The 16,931-nt window shown below is 38.7% G+C and overlaps 1 protein-coding gene across 4 annotated transcripts in view; it reads left to right on the top strand.

Annotated features, from left to right (window-relative positions):
- Window positions 1–16,172, top strand: part of ANKRD28 (ankyrin repeat domain 28) — a 172,745-nt gene extending 156,573 nt beyond the window's left edge. For 2 of the 4 annotated variants that reach the window (XM_061194708.1, XM_061194707.1), the window contains 10 exons: window positions 5–92; window positions 325–442; window positions 1,367–1,586; window positions 6,452–6,539; window positions 6,629–6,712; window positions 7,279–7,424; window positions 8,057–8,139; window positions 8,583–8,665; window positions 9,653–9,744; window positions 14,134–16,171. In XM_061194708.1, the coding sequence (XP_061050691.1) occupies window positions 5–92; window positions 325–442; window positions 1,367–1,586; window positions 6,452–6,539; window positions 6,629–6,712; window positions 7,279–7,424; window positions 8,057–8,139; window positions 8,583–8,665; window positions 9,653–9,744; window positions 14,134–14,420 (1,289 nt within the window). In that variant the 3' untranslated portion in view covers window positions 14,421–16,171. Of the gene's footprint in view, window positions 1–4; window positions 93–324; window positions 443–1,366; window positions 1,587–6,451; window positions 6,540–6,628; window positions 6,713–7,278; window positions 7,425–8,056; window positions 8,140–8,582; window positions 8,666–9,652; window positions 9,745–14,133 lie in introns of all 4 variants that reach the window. The other 2 variants (XM_061194706.1, XM_061194709.1) reach the window with 2 other exon arrangements.
- Window positions 16,173–16,931: the final 759 nt, after the last annotated feature.

Raw genomic sequence — 16,931 nt, 5'->3', positions numbered from 1 at the left:
ACAGCAACAAATGGTCATTCGGAATGCTTACGGCTACTAATAGGAAATGCAGAACCACAGAATGCAGTAGATATTCAAGATGGAAATGGACAGTAAGTTTTAATAATTTTTAAATTAGTTTTAGGATGTTTGTTAATCTTCATACCTTTGCTCCCCTATTTTAGTAAGTCTGTCATAGTGTGTAACTGAGTAACATCAAATACAGTTTTTTAAGTATACTTTAAAGTTGCATCACAGAAAGACACGTTTAGAAGGCAGGCCAGCACAGTGTACTTTCATGGATGAAGTCTCAGTGGTGACGGAGCTGCTCCTGTTGTTGCCCAGGACTCCGCTGATGCTGTCTGTGCTCAACGGGCACACGGACTGTGTCTACTCACTGCTGAACAAAGGAGCAAACGTAGATGCCAAAGATAAATGGGGAAGGACGGCACTGCACAGAGGGGTAAGCAGAAGTGTTCTCGCTTCCTTTCTGAAAGTTTTTATGACCTCATTTTACCTAAAACTGAACTAGGCTGTGTTTATATTTTTCTTCATTTAATTTTTACCAAATAATCTTTACTGTTTCTTTCACTATCATAGTTTTTGAACTCTAATTTTTAACAACCACAAAACACAACTTAATCCAGAGAAGAATAATGTTGGAACAGAATTTTAAAATCTTAGCGGGCTTCCCTGGTGGCGCAGTGGTTGGGAATTGCCTGCCAGTGTCGGGGGCACAGGTTTGAGCCCTGATCTGGGAGGATCCCACGTGCCGCAGAGCAGCTAAGCCCGTGCGCCACAACTGCTGAGCCTGCGCTCTAGAGCCAACGAGCCACAACTACTGAGCCTGTGTGCCGCGGCTGCTGGGGCCTGGGCGCCTGGGGCTTGTGCTCCGCAGTGAGAAGCCCGCGCACCGCAGCGAGGAGTGGCCCCCGCTCACCGTGGCTGGAGGGAGCCTGTGCGCAGCGACGAGGACCCAGCACAGCCAAAAATTAATTAATTAATTAATTAATTATTTAAAAAAAGAATTATAAAACCCTAAAGCCTTGAGTTGAATTGATGTCAGTTTTACTTTTTTCCATTATCACAACTGTTTTCTTACACATTTTAGTCTTAATTTTTTCACCTTTGAAATATTTTTTTTGTTGAACTAGAAGTCCCATTATTCCTGTTTTTCATATTTACTTTTATTTTGACAAAGTCACTGCTTTAACTAAATTTTTAAGCCACTTTCAGTAAAAATACGGGGTTACTCAAAATATGATAAATGCTTTGATTGGTGGGAGAACATGGGGAATATGGACTTTAAAATTCATAATTTAGCTATAATTGGCATGGAGTGCCCAACATAGTATATTCAGCTACATGCAAATAATTTTTCTTTCAGGCAGTCACAGGCCATGAAGAGTGTGTAGATGCATTGCTTCAACATGGTGCTAAGTGCTTATTACGAGATAGCAGGGGCCGGACACCAATACACTTGGCAGCTGCCTGTGGACACATTGGTGTTCTCGGAGCTCTTCTGCAGTCAGCAGCATCTATGGATGCAAATCCAGCCATGGCGGACAATCATGGATACACGGCGCTTCACTGGGCTTGCTACAACGGTTAAGTACACAGACACAGACCCACGTTACCTACCCGTTATGTACCACAGAGAGACAACTAACTAACACATTCTGACTTTCATGAGAATGATATATTAGGAATAACCTACCATGTAGCTATAGCTTACTCCAGTGCCTTGTCGTGCTAAAGCCAAGATGCTGGTTTTCAGAGATGTTTTGAGATAAGCAGTCACTAAGTTTAAAAGTTTTTTAGACCTTTGCTTCAATAAGTATTTTGCATTTTTAAGATACTTTTGTAATATTAATTACTTTTATAACATTATTAATAATATTATTTGTTATTAATTAATATTAATATACTTTTATAATATTATTTCCAATGTCTTTTATATAGTTATGTTTGTATTTTTATTATATTTTTATTTCTAAATGTACTTGTTATTAGGGAAAAAATGACAAAGGTAAGAGAAACAATGAAAATGTATCATATTCTAGACTGAAATCTGTGTATGTTTTCTGAGCACGTTGCAAGTTAAGATCCTTATATCAACAGTAACATGTATGTTCAACATTTTAAGGGAATAAAATCCTAGTAGAATAAATCACGGAAGTAGAAACTAGAAACTTGGACACTTTTGTGGTTAAGTGAACTTGGCTGCATGATTATAACAGACTTACTTTTAGCTTCCTGGAGACTAACCATCACAGTTAGTCCTTTTACAGGTAGACTCATTAAAGGTCAATCAGAGAAGTATAAAGCTATTTTTAAAGGGTAGATGTGAAAAATGGGATTTGGCTTTTGAAATGTCACTAAAATAATGTAAGTAACGGAGCATGTTGAGATTTGATCATCTTAGAAAACATCTGGGTACGTTATATGCAGTGTAAAACATCAGTCCTACCTAAGTGTATGCTTAGGGTTTTATCAGGGATGTGAGGGGTTTTTTATTTGTTTTGAATTTCAGTGTAGCATTCAGGTTATTGTTAGTTGTAATAGCATATCTACAAAACTAGTTGACAGTTCTAACAACTTTCCCTCAAAATGTACAGAAAATAGAAATTGCCTCTTTATATAATATCCACTTGCTTAAAAAAATAAGCATAGTGGCTGTTATAAAATTCAGCTGACTGCCTTGCCAGAGAGGAGGTTTCTAGCTTTCTGTAATACACTGTTTTATGTGGTTCTTTTACTGGGAGCCATTTTGATAAATAATTGTTGAGTTGTGGTAAAAGAGGAGAAATCTGAATCTTGCAAAATTATAGTTTAACTAAACATTTTCATAAGCATTTTCTAGATACAGTATTTTGATTTTCATATTAATTCTTGTATCAGAATTGAGAGCTCTATTCTTTTGCTCTGAGAAAGCTTTGATCTCTTCTTGAGGATTGACCTGTGGCTACATTTGGTCATTTTGCAACTCTGAGTACTGATGGTGCCATAGAAAACTTGAATAGTTAAATATATTGCTAATTCAAAAGCTTGGTTTAGTCAGTTTCATATTTTACTACCTCAGATCCTTAGCCAGAATAGTTTTGAAAACGATAAAACCTTTGGATTTCAACTCTTCTTCCTTTTTCAGCTCACTAAAGTTGGTATTTAATGAATATAGCAAAAGTTGTCCAAGATAAATCCTAAGTCAAAGAAGATACTATATTTTGGCATTGAAATTGGTTTGTCTCTATAATGTAACTTGACATCTTACAAGTATAAGGAAAACCAAATAGTAGGAAAACATCCACAGATAAAACTATTTTGAAACAGACATTTATTGGTTCTTTTTTTTTTTTTTTTTTTTTTAAGTCAGTGAGAATTAACCATTGGAAAAATCACACAGTAAGGTATTTTTCCTCAGGTAGAGCATTACTGCTGTAACTGTCCTTTGGAGAGTTGCTATTTATTATAACATTCCTACCACGTCTTTCCGGAGAACACGGTTTTCCTAAAGTGAGTTTCTTACTCCATCACTGCTGGATTTAGATTCTCTGAGCACGTTGTGTACAAGACACAAAATTTTGCACAAACTACGTGCCTGGTTGCCATTTAAAGATCATAACAGATGTGTCTAATTTCCAGACTGTAGCAAAATTGGTGATTCTGAATTGAGCTGGAAGGAATTAGATGTGTGTTGGCTATATGTACAGAGATTGTACAGGCAGTGTAAAATTAATACCATATTTACAGCCAAAAGCCTATTTTATAATTTGGCATTCTGAGAGTAGAATATGTAAAATAGTTTGACTAGTAATTATTGTACGGCTAAAAAAAAAATTGGAAGCACTCCAACAGGATAGAAAACAGCCTTTCTCTCAAAATTAAAATGGGATGATGGCAAAGCTTTAGAAGAGAACTGGTTATACATACCCAACTTTAAAGTTCAGATTTTCAGTTTATGGAGTCATTCAATCACAGAACTAAGAATACTTCCATGATCTCATGTGTTCCTTTTAAAAATGTATCAATTTTTACGAAGCTATAAGCATCTTCAGAATATCCCTCTAAAACATGAAGAGACCAGTTTTATCCTGTATACTTTTATAAACCAGGACACAAAGTGAAGAATTTTTCAGCTTGACATGACCCCAGTAATGACTGCTGAATCCAGAGCCCCGGGACTCCCTTTTGCCATCCACTATCTACGCAGACAGTGATTCTCACATCTTTCAGTCTCAGGACCTGTGGCTTATAGCTGTTAGTATTTAGTATTTACTGTATTGGAAATTAGGACTGAGAAATTTAAGGATATTTATTAATTTATTTTAAAATAATAATAAATCCATTACATGTTAATATAAATAGCATTTTTATGAAAAACAACTATTTTTCAAAAAAATATTAATAGAGTGGCACATTTCCTTGATGGCTCGTTAAAGAAAAGAATAGTTTGCAGTATCACCCTGCAGCTCCCCAGACCACACCTTGAGAACTGCTATCCCGGGAAAATAGGAGACTCTCAAATCAATACTGGACAACTTTCCTTGGTTACTTCTTGGCCATGAGTTAACATTTGGAGAGGGAGAATTGAAGCAGGGTTTCCCACCCTCAGCACTGTTGACCTTTGAGGCCACATAATCCTTCGTTGTGAGTGACTGTCATGTGCATGCAAGAGGTTTAACAGCAGCCCCGGCTTCTACCCACTAGATGCCACAGCACTTCCCTACCCCATCCCCAGCTGTGATAAGCAAAAATGTCTCTAGACATGGCCAAATGTCCCCTGAGGGCTGAAATTGCTCCAGTTGAGAATCACTGGATGAAAGAACTGACATGATGGAACATAACCATAGGTTTCCTAAAACATACTTTCTTTTCCTGGTAAAAACAATTATAAGATGAAGATTAAGATGAACTATTGTTTGAGAATGTTAGAGTAATTAAAAAAGAAAAGAAATAGAGCATCACTTTGTTAGCCAGATGTTAAGCCATAGAAGTAAAGAGGCTGTTTAAGAATCTAATTTATTCCTAATGCACATCCCAAATGACTAACGAAATAAAGAAGCAACATTTCATTTTCTGCTATTAATACAGCAGTGGGGGTACTTGTACTAAAACCCTGGCTTTGAAAATTGGATTAAGAAAATCTGAGGTTTGGGTTTTCCCCTGTTTTCAAAGTTGCTATTAAAAACTGTGGGCCTGACACCTATTAGTAATCAATATAGTTGACCTTTAACCCAGCAAGATCATTTCTAGAAAATTGTTCCTAGAAATAAATACAAAAGAAATAAATACTTTTTAAGTACTGGAACATTTACAACATTGTTGATTAATATCACAAAGAAAAACTAGCAATCACCTCGAAACTGATAATTAGAGATTAAATCCTTTATGATACATTCTGATACTGTGAAGTTCTTGCAGACATTCAACAATAGGATGTCTGTATATGCTACTATGGGAAGATATATAGTTTTTAAAATAAAAAACAAGTTACAGAACAGAACATCCCAATTGTGTAAAAATTTTTTAAAAAGGAAGTATGTGTTTATGTGCATGCAGTTGTATATGCCTAAAAATTTTCTGAAACTGTAAGGTAATAATGGTCACTAGTGGTCACTAGAGAGTGGAACTGGGGAATGGGGTGGGGACAGGGACATGTACTTTTTTCCCTCTGAACACTTCGATAGAATTTGAGATTTTACCATTAACTCCTTAGTAGAGCCAGAAAATATTCAAATTTTGAAGTTAATTATGCTGCATAAACATATATTATTTTGAAAGTTATACTATGCTATATAAATAGGACATTTTACAAAATAATGCCCAAATAACTCTAACTGGTCACCATAGAAAAGAATAATGAGACTAATTTTTTTTCCCCACAAAGTAAATATTTGTCATGTCAATAATAAACTGATATTGGACTTCCCTGGTGGCGCCGTGGTTAAGAATCCACCTGCCAATGCAGGGGACACGGGTTCAAGCCCTGGTCCGGGAAGACCCCACATACCATGGAGCAGCTAAGCCCATGTGCCACAACTACTGAGCCCACGCACCGCAACTACTGAAGCCCGCGAGCCTAGAGCCCGTGCTCCTCAACAAGAGAAGCCACCGCAATGAGAAGCCCATGCACCAACCACAATGAACAGTAGCCACTGCTCGCCACAACTAGAGAAAGCCCATGCGCAGCAACAAAGACCCAACACAGCCAAAACACACACACACACACACACACACACACACACACAAATAATAATAAACTGATATTAAATTATCGTAAGAAGCTACTGTACTTTAGGTCCTGAGGTTGACATTGAATTCCAAAGTGCCTAAAAATGTGATGTTTAATGGGTTCAGGGAACTGATTTCTTGTAATCCATGTAAAGCCTTATCTGTAGGGATATGTTGGTGTGTATGGGCACCTCACTATCTTTTTTGGATTTTAATATCTGATCCTCATTTACTTATTTAGGTCACGAGACATGTGTAGAACTCCTTTTAGAACAGGATGTTTTCCAGAAAACGGAAGGAAATGCTTTCAGTCCATTGCATTGTGCTGTGTAAGTAAAGGCAGAATGAATCGGATTTGGTTTGAGTGTTTGAGAAATACACCACGGCTGTGAGAGTGATCACCTTGTTACCTTCACAGGATAAATGACAACGAAGGTGCTGCTGAGATGTTAATTGACACGTTAGGCGCCAGCAGCGTGAACACCACAGATTCAAAAGGAAGGTAGGAAGTCAACCATGTAGGAAATTTTAACTACTAGATTAGTGTGGAAGAATTTAAAGAGACCCCATTATTAACTAAAAGTTGATTTTATATTTACAACTATAAATTGTTACAAAATCTTAATTACGTTCTCATTGTAAAAGGCTTTTCTACCATGACTTTTAGCCAGTCTTTCTGGCTAAATGATTTCCCTTTTTTAAAAAGATGTGTGTTTGTTACCCAAAGACTCTTTTTAGTAAAGTTAACAGATTTCTAAATAGGAAGAGTCCAGCATTTGTAATAGATGGCAGTATTTGGGTCAGGATTTATTTCTTTCAGAATTTCCTTTAATGCTGTAATTTTTTTTGGCGATTTCATAATTTATCTTTATTTATACTAGTTTAATTAAGGGACTTCTATATTATCAGAAATACAAATTTTTGTGGCAGGAGTTAAGTAAGCTTCCCCCATTAAGCCTATTTGTATCCAAGCGATGCCTAGTATGTAAACCCTTGAAAATTGCTTTCATAAATTAAGAGTATACAGTGCACAGATTTAGTCCAGTCTTCCCATTTCTCTGTGTGCAGAACTCCTCTCCACGCGGCCGCCTTCACAGACCACGTAGAGTGTTTGCAGCTGCTACTCAGCCATAATGCTCATGTCAACTCTGTGGACTCCTCTGGGAAAACACCTCTCATGATGGCTGCAGAAAACGGACAGACAAATACAGTTGGTAAAGAAACTGCTTAAGGCTTTTATTACTCTAAGTGTGGATATTGCTTATGTATAATGTAGCTCCCGTCTGACTCTAGTTCACTGAATTTTGCATTAGTTATCTCACCGCTCCTGAGATTTAAAACCTTTTACTTGCTTACACCCTCGTTTTCATTAGGCCCACAGTATTTCCATTTGCCCTTACTGATTGAATAGTGACGTCAGCAGGCAGTGTTAGGATAGTGGTTAAGAACCCTGGCTCTGGAGTCAGATCGAATGTGGTCCTAGATTGCCAACTAAGCAACCTCATGCCTCAATTTTTTCATCTATAACATGAGAAAAATAACAGTATCTACTTTGTAGGGTTGTTTTGAGGGGTAAATAAGTTACTATAAATGCAGAGCACTTAAAACAGTCTTTGAAATTTAGTAAGACCTCACAAAGGAATATTAGTTCCTGTCGCTCTTGTCTGTTACTTATACAACAGTATAACAATATGGTATAGACCTTTATATTACAGTGTGTTTTTTGCCCTAAAGTTTTTGCTGGAGGGATATTTTTCCTTTCTGTCTTCATTTCTCTACAGTGAGTTATTAGTAATCTGAGGTGTATGTTCATAAACAAAAGAGTTGATAAAATTTTTCCTCGCAGAGATGCTGGTTAGCAGTGCTAGTGCAGATCTGACTTTACAAGATAACAGTAAAAACACCGCCCTCCATTTGGCTTGCAGCAAGGTAGGTACACATCCTAAGGATATATTTTCATTGTTAATATCAACAGTGGCATTTAAAGTTTTTCCACTTAACTAAAATGAACAGAGCTAGGGACCAAACCTCTCTAATAATCACTGACATCAGATTTCTTGGGAAAAAATACTGATGTCTTAAGCACCGTGGTATATGAAAGTTTCCATTAAGCCAAGTAAGTTTTGGACCACAAGCCTAAACGTAATGATTGTCTTTCTCTAATCTCTCTGATCTTAAATATTCCTGTCCTCTTCTGTAACCCCATTACACCAACACATGTTCGGGCAAATATTTAAGGCATTAACCAAGAAAATGCATGGCATATGTATGGTGATGTATATGTTACATGGACTAGGGTTGGGGTGTATTGAGTGTATAAATTCATCTTTAATGGTGCTGAAGTTTTTAAGAGTTATTTGCCATAATTTTAGGGTCATGAAACTAGTGCCTTGTTAATACTGGAAAAGATAACAGATAGAAACCTCATCAATGCAACCAATGCAGCTTTGCAAACGTGAGTACTTTCAGTGTCTAGTGTAAACCTTGTGACCTATAATTATAAAAATGATTAATGGGGTTCTTTTTTAACATGGGACCATTGGAATCAGTCTGTCACAGAAGCAGTTAAAAAATAAGGAACAGTTCTTATAAGTGACAAAACTCATTTCTAAAATCATCATAATTAAAAGGCATATTACTAAAAAAGCTTTTGAATTACAATGTGTTGTTTCTCAATCCAATTTTATGGAGGAAAGTAATACTGTTCTGTGTGTTTTATGGCAACCAACTGGAATAATACATTATTTGACACTAGCAGTAAATGAGGCAAAAAGTTTTATACGTGTCTGTAAGCTAGAGAGATTTCAGAAATAATCAGGTTCTAATTGTGAACCGCCAGCCTCCAGGTGACTCCTTAAATCCTGGATCAGTGTCTCCCATTGTCCTCTCTCCATTTTCATTTGCTATTCTACTTTGAGACTTAGTAAAGAGAAAAACCTTATAATACTGGTTCCCATTCATGTATCAGTCAGATCCCTTAAGGGTCCAAAAATGAGTCATGGAACCTGTAAACTGTTTTCAGAGCCTGTTGGAATTTGTGCTGTTGCAATTTACAGTTTTTATTGTATATTCTATTATACGTGTTTGCCAACCACATTTCTTAAAACAACAACTTAAGAAGGCAGTTTAGTTAGTAAAATCTCTTCAAACATTGAGTCTTGAAGGAAACTCACAAAAGGGTTTGGTGAAGGTGGAAACCTGTTGATGGGCCCAGTGCTGAGCTCAGCTGCATGACGGGGCCTGACAGTGCACTGCACGCTGGCTCTGCCGTGCCCCGCTCCCATCTTCATCGCTGTCAGGACCATGGGCCTCCAGTTTGCATCTCTAGATCTGCACAGCCAAGCAAAAATGGTCTTCAACAACCGGGATAGAGAGAGTGAACGAGCACACACACGCATGGGCGTGCACACATGTACGTGTACACATATTTTTTTCCCTCCAGACCTCTGCATGTTGCTGCCCGAAATGGGCTAACAATGGTGGTTCAAGAACTTTTGGGGAAAGGAGCAAGTGTGCTTGCAGTAGATGAAAATGGTAAGTAGCTTCTGTATTCTCTTTCCTTAACCTGTTAGAAGCTTTCATCTTTCGATGATCCATATTTGAAGTAAAGTAGACTTGCATATTTTTTATTGGTCAAAGAGAAGAGCTGAAGTTAATACTGACTAGGACTTATACTTTGTGGCAAAGGGAATAAGGGCAAGAGAAGCAGGAAAAGTCCATCTAACAGGTGAACTTCTGAGTTTCATGTATTTATTAAATCAGAGTTAGGGTTTACTAACTTTGGTTTAGTGATACCACCTTTGTTTATCTTAGTATTCAAAGAATTTGTTCTGTCAACAAATATTTATCAAGGCCCTTACTTAAATGCCAGGTTTTGTCTAAAGCTAATCTTCCCACTTATGCACTCTTTTGCATACTTGAGACTGCCACTTTAGCAATTCTTTGCTTTCGTGTCCTGTAATAATGACTTTTTTGTAGGAATCTTTCTAGATTATTCCCATCAGCATAGAAACATTATTTCTCTCATCTTAAAAAATCTTTCATTACTCCCGCTGCTCCTACCAGCGGTTGCCATATTTCTCTGTTCCCCTTTGCAACACAGTTACTCAGAAGTTGGCTCTCCCTCTGTCTCCACTTCTCCTTTTTCTTGCTCTCGTGAATCCCCCCCTGGTCTGGCTTTTACCCCCATCGCACTACAGAACGGTTCTCAGCAAGGTCACCAGTGACCACTGCAATGCTAGGAGTCACCTCTCCTTTCACTTGATACATCAGAATTTGACACAACTGATTATTTCTTCTTTAAAAATAAGAAAAGGCTTTAATGTGGAATTGAAAACATATGTGAATAAGGGATGTGAAGGTTGCAGTTTACCACAGCTAGTGTCCGCTATTCCCCCCAAAAATCTCCATACTTTCCATTGTGCTGTACACTGTTCCTGGGATCAGTAGGTACAGATCACTTCAGGGCGGGATAAGAGGGAGAGTCGGAGAGAATACATATGATTTGATTATAATATCCTTCTTTAGGATATTCTTTTTTTGTTGTTAATTTATTTTATTTTATTCATTTTATTTTTGGCTGCATTGGGTCTTTGTTGCTGCGCGTGGGCTTTCTCTAGTTGCGGTGAGCGGGGGCTACTCTTCGTTGTGGTGTGTGGGCTTCTCATTGCGGTGGCGTCTCTTGTTGAGCGCGGGCTCTAGAGTGCACGCTCTGTAGTTGTGGCGCACGGGCTTAGTTGCTCCACAGCATGTGGGATCTTCCCAGACCACGGCTTGAACCCATGTCCCCTGCATTGGCAGGCGGATTCTTACCACTGCACCACCAGGGAGGTCCCTAGGACATTCTTCGTTCACAAATGCCTGGTTCCTTGAATTGATAACCGGGTGAGGATTTGTAACTCACTACTTTGTTGGTTAGATTTAAATAACCAGATTTACTGGAACTGAAAATTTTTTGTTTATTTTTTATTTTACTCATTTCTTATTGAGGTATAACTGACATACAGTATTATATTAGTTTCAGGTGTATCCCTTTTTTTGGATAAACTTTCTTTACTTGGCTTTCAGGACTCCACATTTTCTTAGTTTTCCTCCTACAGTACTACTTATAATTTCTTGCGCTATCCCCAGCTTGTTAATATTGGAGGGCTCTCGGACTCAGTACTGAGTTCTTTTTGCTTTCCCTACCTACATTCACTCCCTGGGTGACCTCATCCAGTCCTTTGGTTCTAAACACTACCTCTGTGCTGAGAATTCCTAAATTTCTGTCTCCAGCTGCCTAATTGACAGTGGATGTCTAATGCACACGTCCAGAACTGAACTGATGGGCCTTTCTCTCCCCCTCTGCCGAGCCTGCTGTGCCCACAGCCATCCTTGGCTCAGCTGGTGACCGTTCCCATCCTTACAGTTGCTCCTCGACCCCTCTCACACCCAGGGCACAATCCACCAGCATGTACTACTGACCCACCTCCAAAGTGTATTCAAATTATACCCACTTTTTTCCCTCATCTACCACCCTGGCCAGGATCCTTTTAAAATACATGGGAAGATGCTTCCCTCTGAATCTCAGTTTACTGATAATCCTTAAATGATCTCCAAGGCCCTACTAGGTCGTCCCGCTCCCCATTACCTCTCCCACCTCATCTCCTACTCTTCCTCCGTCGTCGCATTCTGCTGTGCCGGCTCCTCACACCAGGGATGTACATGCATTGTCATGTTTGTTCTGGCTGCTTGCTTCCTCTGCTTGGAACACTCTGCCCCCAGCAATCTCTGACTAAACCCTTCACTTGTTTCCAGTCTTAACTCAAATGTCATCTCTTCAATGAATCCCATCCTGACTACCCTTTTTATACTGCAGCCTGCTGCACACCCCCCATAGCATTTTCAGGTCTTGTTTAACCTGCTCTACTCCTTCCTCATTCTTTTTTCCATAGAGTTTATCTTCTAACATATGAGGGCAGGAGTCTTTGTCAGCTGCACTCACAGATCTACTCTAAGCAGTTAGAAGAGCGCCCGGCCATGTGGGGCTCAGTGGGTGTGTGTTACGTGATGATGTGCCGAGAACTGTGCTAAATCCTGCAGGTATAGTGTAGAGTAAGACAGCCTGCTTCCTTGAATGGCAGTGCATATAAACAGGCTGTCACAAGGCCCTTGAAGCAGTTCAGTTAGAATAACCCTAGAATGCCATGAGAGATATCGGGGAAGGCATCCCCCAAAAGTGCATTCTGAGCCAAAATCCAAAGGACAAGTAAAAAGTGGGGAGAAAACTTTTTAAGCAGAGAGCGTGATGTATTTAGAGATACAACGTAGGGCAACATGAGTACTGAGTTACGCCAGAGTCTCTTAGGTCAAGTGGCAAAGGATCTGTGTATCAGGGAGACAGCAGCTAGTCTGAAGAGGAGCAAGCCTAGACTAGGAAACAAGTTCACAGTTAGGGGTGGAAGGAGGGGGTGGGCAGAATTAAGGCAGAGACATTGGAGATGAAAGGACGTTGATGTTTCTAGAGCCCTTTTGATGGGGCTCATTGGAACTCGGGGAGGGAAGAAGTCGCCTGCAGCCTGGTGTGGGTGATGTGTGGGGGAAGTGCCATTGTTTAAGATGAGAATGTAGGAGGAAGAGCTGGGTTCAGTTAGGGACATGAGAAGAGTTCACTGGAAACTCCAAGTGGGTAACTGGATGTGGATATATGGATCTGGAGCCCAAAGTCAGCAAGATCTAGGTTGGACATAGAGATTTGGGAATCATTAGTAAAATGTAGTCATGAAATCTATAGAAGTGAGTGGTATCACCCACTAAGATAAGTTCAGACTCTCCTAGCTATAAAAGAAACTTTCACTATCAGTAAATTACATTTCTGGAAATACAGCAACTATATAGATTAAAATCAGGAGCCTAAATCGCTAACCTGTATAAGATATTTGGTCACATTGTGAGGCTCTAAATCAATAGCCAATAGGCAATCTTTGTTGATCACTTTCAAGGTTTTATATAGCTTTTCCTTATAAAGAGATGGAAGGGATAGTATAACAGATGATAATGAAGGTCGCCTGTGACCTGATGTCTTCTGACATACTTTGCAATGTGAAACAGTAATCACGGTCCAAAGCTGGCAAGTCATAGTAAGTACCCATCTTATTTTACAATCAATTCTAACCTTCAAATTAATGATCCAGTTATAAATTGCTCCAGTAACAACAGAGGTTGATGATTAAATTAGGCTCTGTGTTCTCACAATCTTCTCTCCCTACCCAACCAAGTGTTTCCTTCCTCTGCTGTATTGATACTCTGTGGTGCCTTCGGGCTAAAGTCAGTCTTCTTCTGCTAAAGAAGGGAGCATATACAAAGGAAACATTTGTTTTGACTTAGGAGCTTTAAACCTGTTTAGTTTATCTGTTTTTCTTCAGTGGACTGTGACCCTAGAAGAGAAGTTAATTGATGGCCATGAGTCATTCATTGAACAAGCATCTTTTGAGCACCTGCTCAGAGCCTCATTCACGAATCTGTGCACATTTAGGTTTCTCAGCATGTAAGCACTTACAGAACGACAGATTAACAGTAAGACTCTCCCACCATTCTGAACAAAGATTGGTCAGTCTGTTTTTTTCCCCTTATTCTAGTCTGATATTGTCTGTGAATCTGGACGGATAGAGGTAAGTTGTGAGATAGTGGAGGAATCATCCATCCTGGGCCTCAGTTTCCTCTGCTATAATGTAGTCTGTTAGGTCTCCTCCCACCCTAGATTTCTATGACTTTCCTCTTTCTCTACTTATTGGAAAGTTCTGAGTCATTCCAGTAAAACCAATTTATTATATAAGCTAGGTAACTTAAAGTATGTGTAAAGTTGAAGGGCTTTAGGCTTATTTCCTTGTATTAGTGAAATGAGTCTTAGGATGAGTAATTTTTAAATTTTATCTTTAATTCTAGGCTATACCCCAGCTTTGGCCTGTGCTCCCAACAAGGACGTGGCTGATTGCCTCGCTCTCATTTTGGCCACCATGATGCCTGTCTCATCAAGTAGCCCTTTATCATCTCTGACATTCAATGCCATTAACCGTTATACAAACACCTCAAAAACAGTCAGCTTCGAAGCCTTGCCCATCATGAGGAATGAACCCAGCTCCTACTGCAGCTTCAACAACATCAGCGGGGAGCAGGAGTACTTATACACTGATGTGGACGAGCTCAATGACTCTGATTCCGAGACCTACTGACCGGCTGAGCCAGAGGTCCAAGGGGGGAGTTCTGGCACTGACGCTTCAAACTGTGCTTTTCAGGAAAAAGGCACTTTCTTATTCACGTACAAATTCAACCTAAGAGGAAAGATGACAGAGTGGGCGAATAGAAGAAATGTGATAACATTAGGAAGAAGAGTTTTAAAGGCAAGTTTTGCAAAAGGAACTTCTAGAATCTTGAAATAGACTTGACCAGAGGAAAACACTTTGATGGCACATTGCTTTGTGGAATTATGTAATTTGGTTTTGCAGTGCCAAGAATTATTTGGGACACTGTGTACCCTAATCTGCTCACACAAGCAACACTATTGTGAAAGAAGAGATAAGGACACTAGATTTCAGTTTTATCAGTAAAACTACAACTAAATTTAAGGGCAATAAAAGTTTGGTACAGTAGGCATGATGTGCACAGCAAATTGCCAAAGGACCAAATAACTCAAAGGGTTTTAATAGAATGCCACTTTGCGGAAGCTGGAGCGGGTGAAATGAGACATTATCTAAACCAAACTTTAATATTTCTGAAAATGAAGCTGAGATTTGGTTTTAAATGTTGATTTTTTTTTTTTTAAGAAAACATCTGAAAGCCTTCTAATACTGTATTAAACCATGAGAGAAAGCAGATGTATTTTTACATTTTTTTTTCTTTTACATAAAAATTTTAAAATTCCAACTTTTATAATATTAGAATTGAAAACCAGCTGATTGGGTGCAGTCAGGGTGAAAATATTTGTGATGTAGACATGAGGTAGATTGGGGTCGGGCTATTGTTGCCCAGTTTTGAATGGTTTAGGTTTAAAATTGAACTATTTTTGTTTGAAAATGTAAAGAATTTCCTAGAAGAAGGAAATTTCATGAAATCAGGAAGTAGATGATTTTCACCCTATTGCAGCCAAGTGGTCCTGGGGAGTGGAGTTTTCAACCTCACTACTTTGGATGGTACACCTTCATCTCCTGTGTCGCCCTTGTGCCTCCACAGTGGATTGGGGGATTTTCGTTTTCATTGTTTAGTGAAGAATCAAAAAGAGAAACACCCTTGTTATTCATAAGTTAACGCCATCAGGTTTCTCTTAGAAGGCATTTCTGTATTGGGCAAGGTTTAAAATACTAAAGCCTTTAGGTCTTACTGACATTTAAAGTAGGGTGTTTATAACATGCTACTGTTTAGGGAAGGAAGCAATTGCCTGCCGAATTGGAAGACTGCCTTTTAAATAACAAAAGGAGGGGGGAAAGGCTGATGTTTAGGCTTTTAAATAACAATTTATATGGGTCTGCTTTTACTGTAACTGTCACTTTCCCAGTGAAAATGATTTCACATATGTAGGGGGTCTTCCAGGTCTGGGTAGAGTTCCATAAATTTTCACAAAATGATACCCAATTTCATTTTATTCTTTTTGTATTGTGAAACTGGAAACTTTGTAAATTATCAGCTGGTTTTTCTGAATATAAAGTGTGAAAACACAGAACAGTATTTTGATCTATTTGATAATTTTGTGGGTTTTTGAAGAATTAATGAGCATGTAAATAGAAATAGTGACTGCTTGAATACTGTATTTACTTGCACTCTTTCAGTACATCAAGATTCCTGTATATTTTAGAGTATAATAAAACACAGATGTGAGTTGTATTTAATAATGTATTTGTATCTGTGCATATTACCTAAAAATCTATAAAGTTTCTAGGGCATTGACTACTAGATTTTAAGCATTTTTTTCTAAAATATTTACAGAAATTATAAATGTAATCATCCATCTTTTCTTTATAATATAAAGAAGTCATAATGGACCCTTCCTAATTATTAGTGGTAGGAAGGTGAATATGCATTTTAAAGACAGCGGACTACATTTTCTATTGTACCTTTTGAAAAAAAAGAAAAAACTCAAGAGGATTCTAAAAGTATACATACGTGTGCTTTCTCTTTCCTTTTAGGAATTCTCTTCTGAATTCCCTGAGGGAATTTTCTAGAATCTCAGAATTGAAAGAGACCTGAGGTTCATCCCGTCTAACCTCTTAGCAAATACAGGAGTCCCTTCTACAGGGGTGATCTTTCCACCTTGAATACTTCCAGTGACTCTACCTCACCAAGCAGTCCATTCAGTTGTTGAGCAGCTCTGTGAGAAAGGTCTTCCTTAGGTGGAGCTGAAGCCTCCTTCCCTCCTGGGAACTTCCGTCCTTGGGCCCTGGTCTGTCCTGCAAGAGAAGGCTGAGAACCTCGGCAGGATGACTTACGCCCTCTGCCGTGTCTTCTCTTTTGCAGGCTATTTGACTTGTCTGCTGAAATGATTTCCAGAAGGACTCATTAGACACACTGTTAGATTTACCGCCTCTAATGAAACCCAAGGTGTAGCTATAAAGTAACAAGCTGTTTTTAATTTATCCTCACACATACCAGAATTTAGATCTTGCATCATTTTATGTAAATGATGCCATGACTGGAAATACTGGTGAGGTGGGTCTTCCGAATCACTTGCCCACTTAGGAAAGCTATTCCAT

This window comes from Eubalaena glacialis, chromosome 6 (assembly GCF_028564815.1).
Source record: "Eubalaena glacialis isolate mEubGla1 chromosome 6, mEubGla1.1.hap2.+ XY, whole genome shotgun sequence".
In the NCBI taxonomy this organism is placed as follows: Eukaryota; Metazoa; Chordata; class Mammalia; order Artiodactyla; family Balaenidae; genus Eubalaena; species Eubalaena glacialis.
Note: the sequence above shows the minus strand (reverse complement) of the source record. Positions and strands in the feature narration are given on the sequence as shown.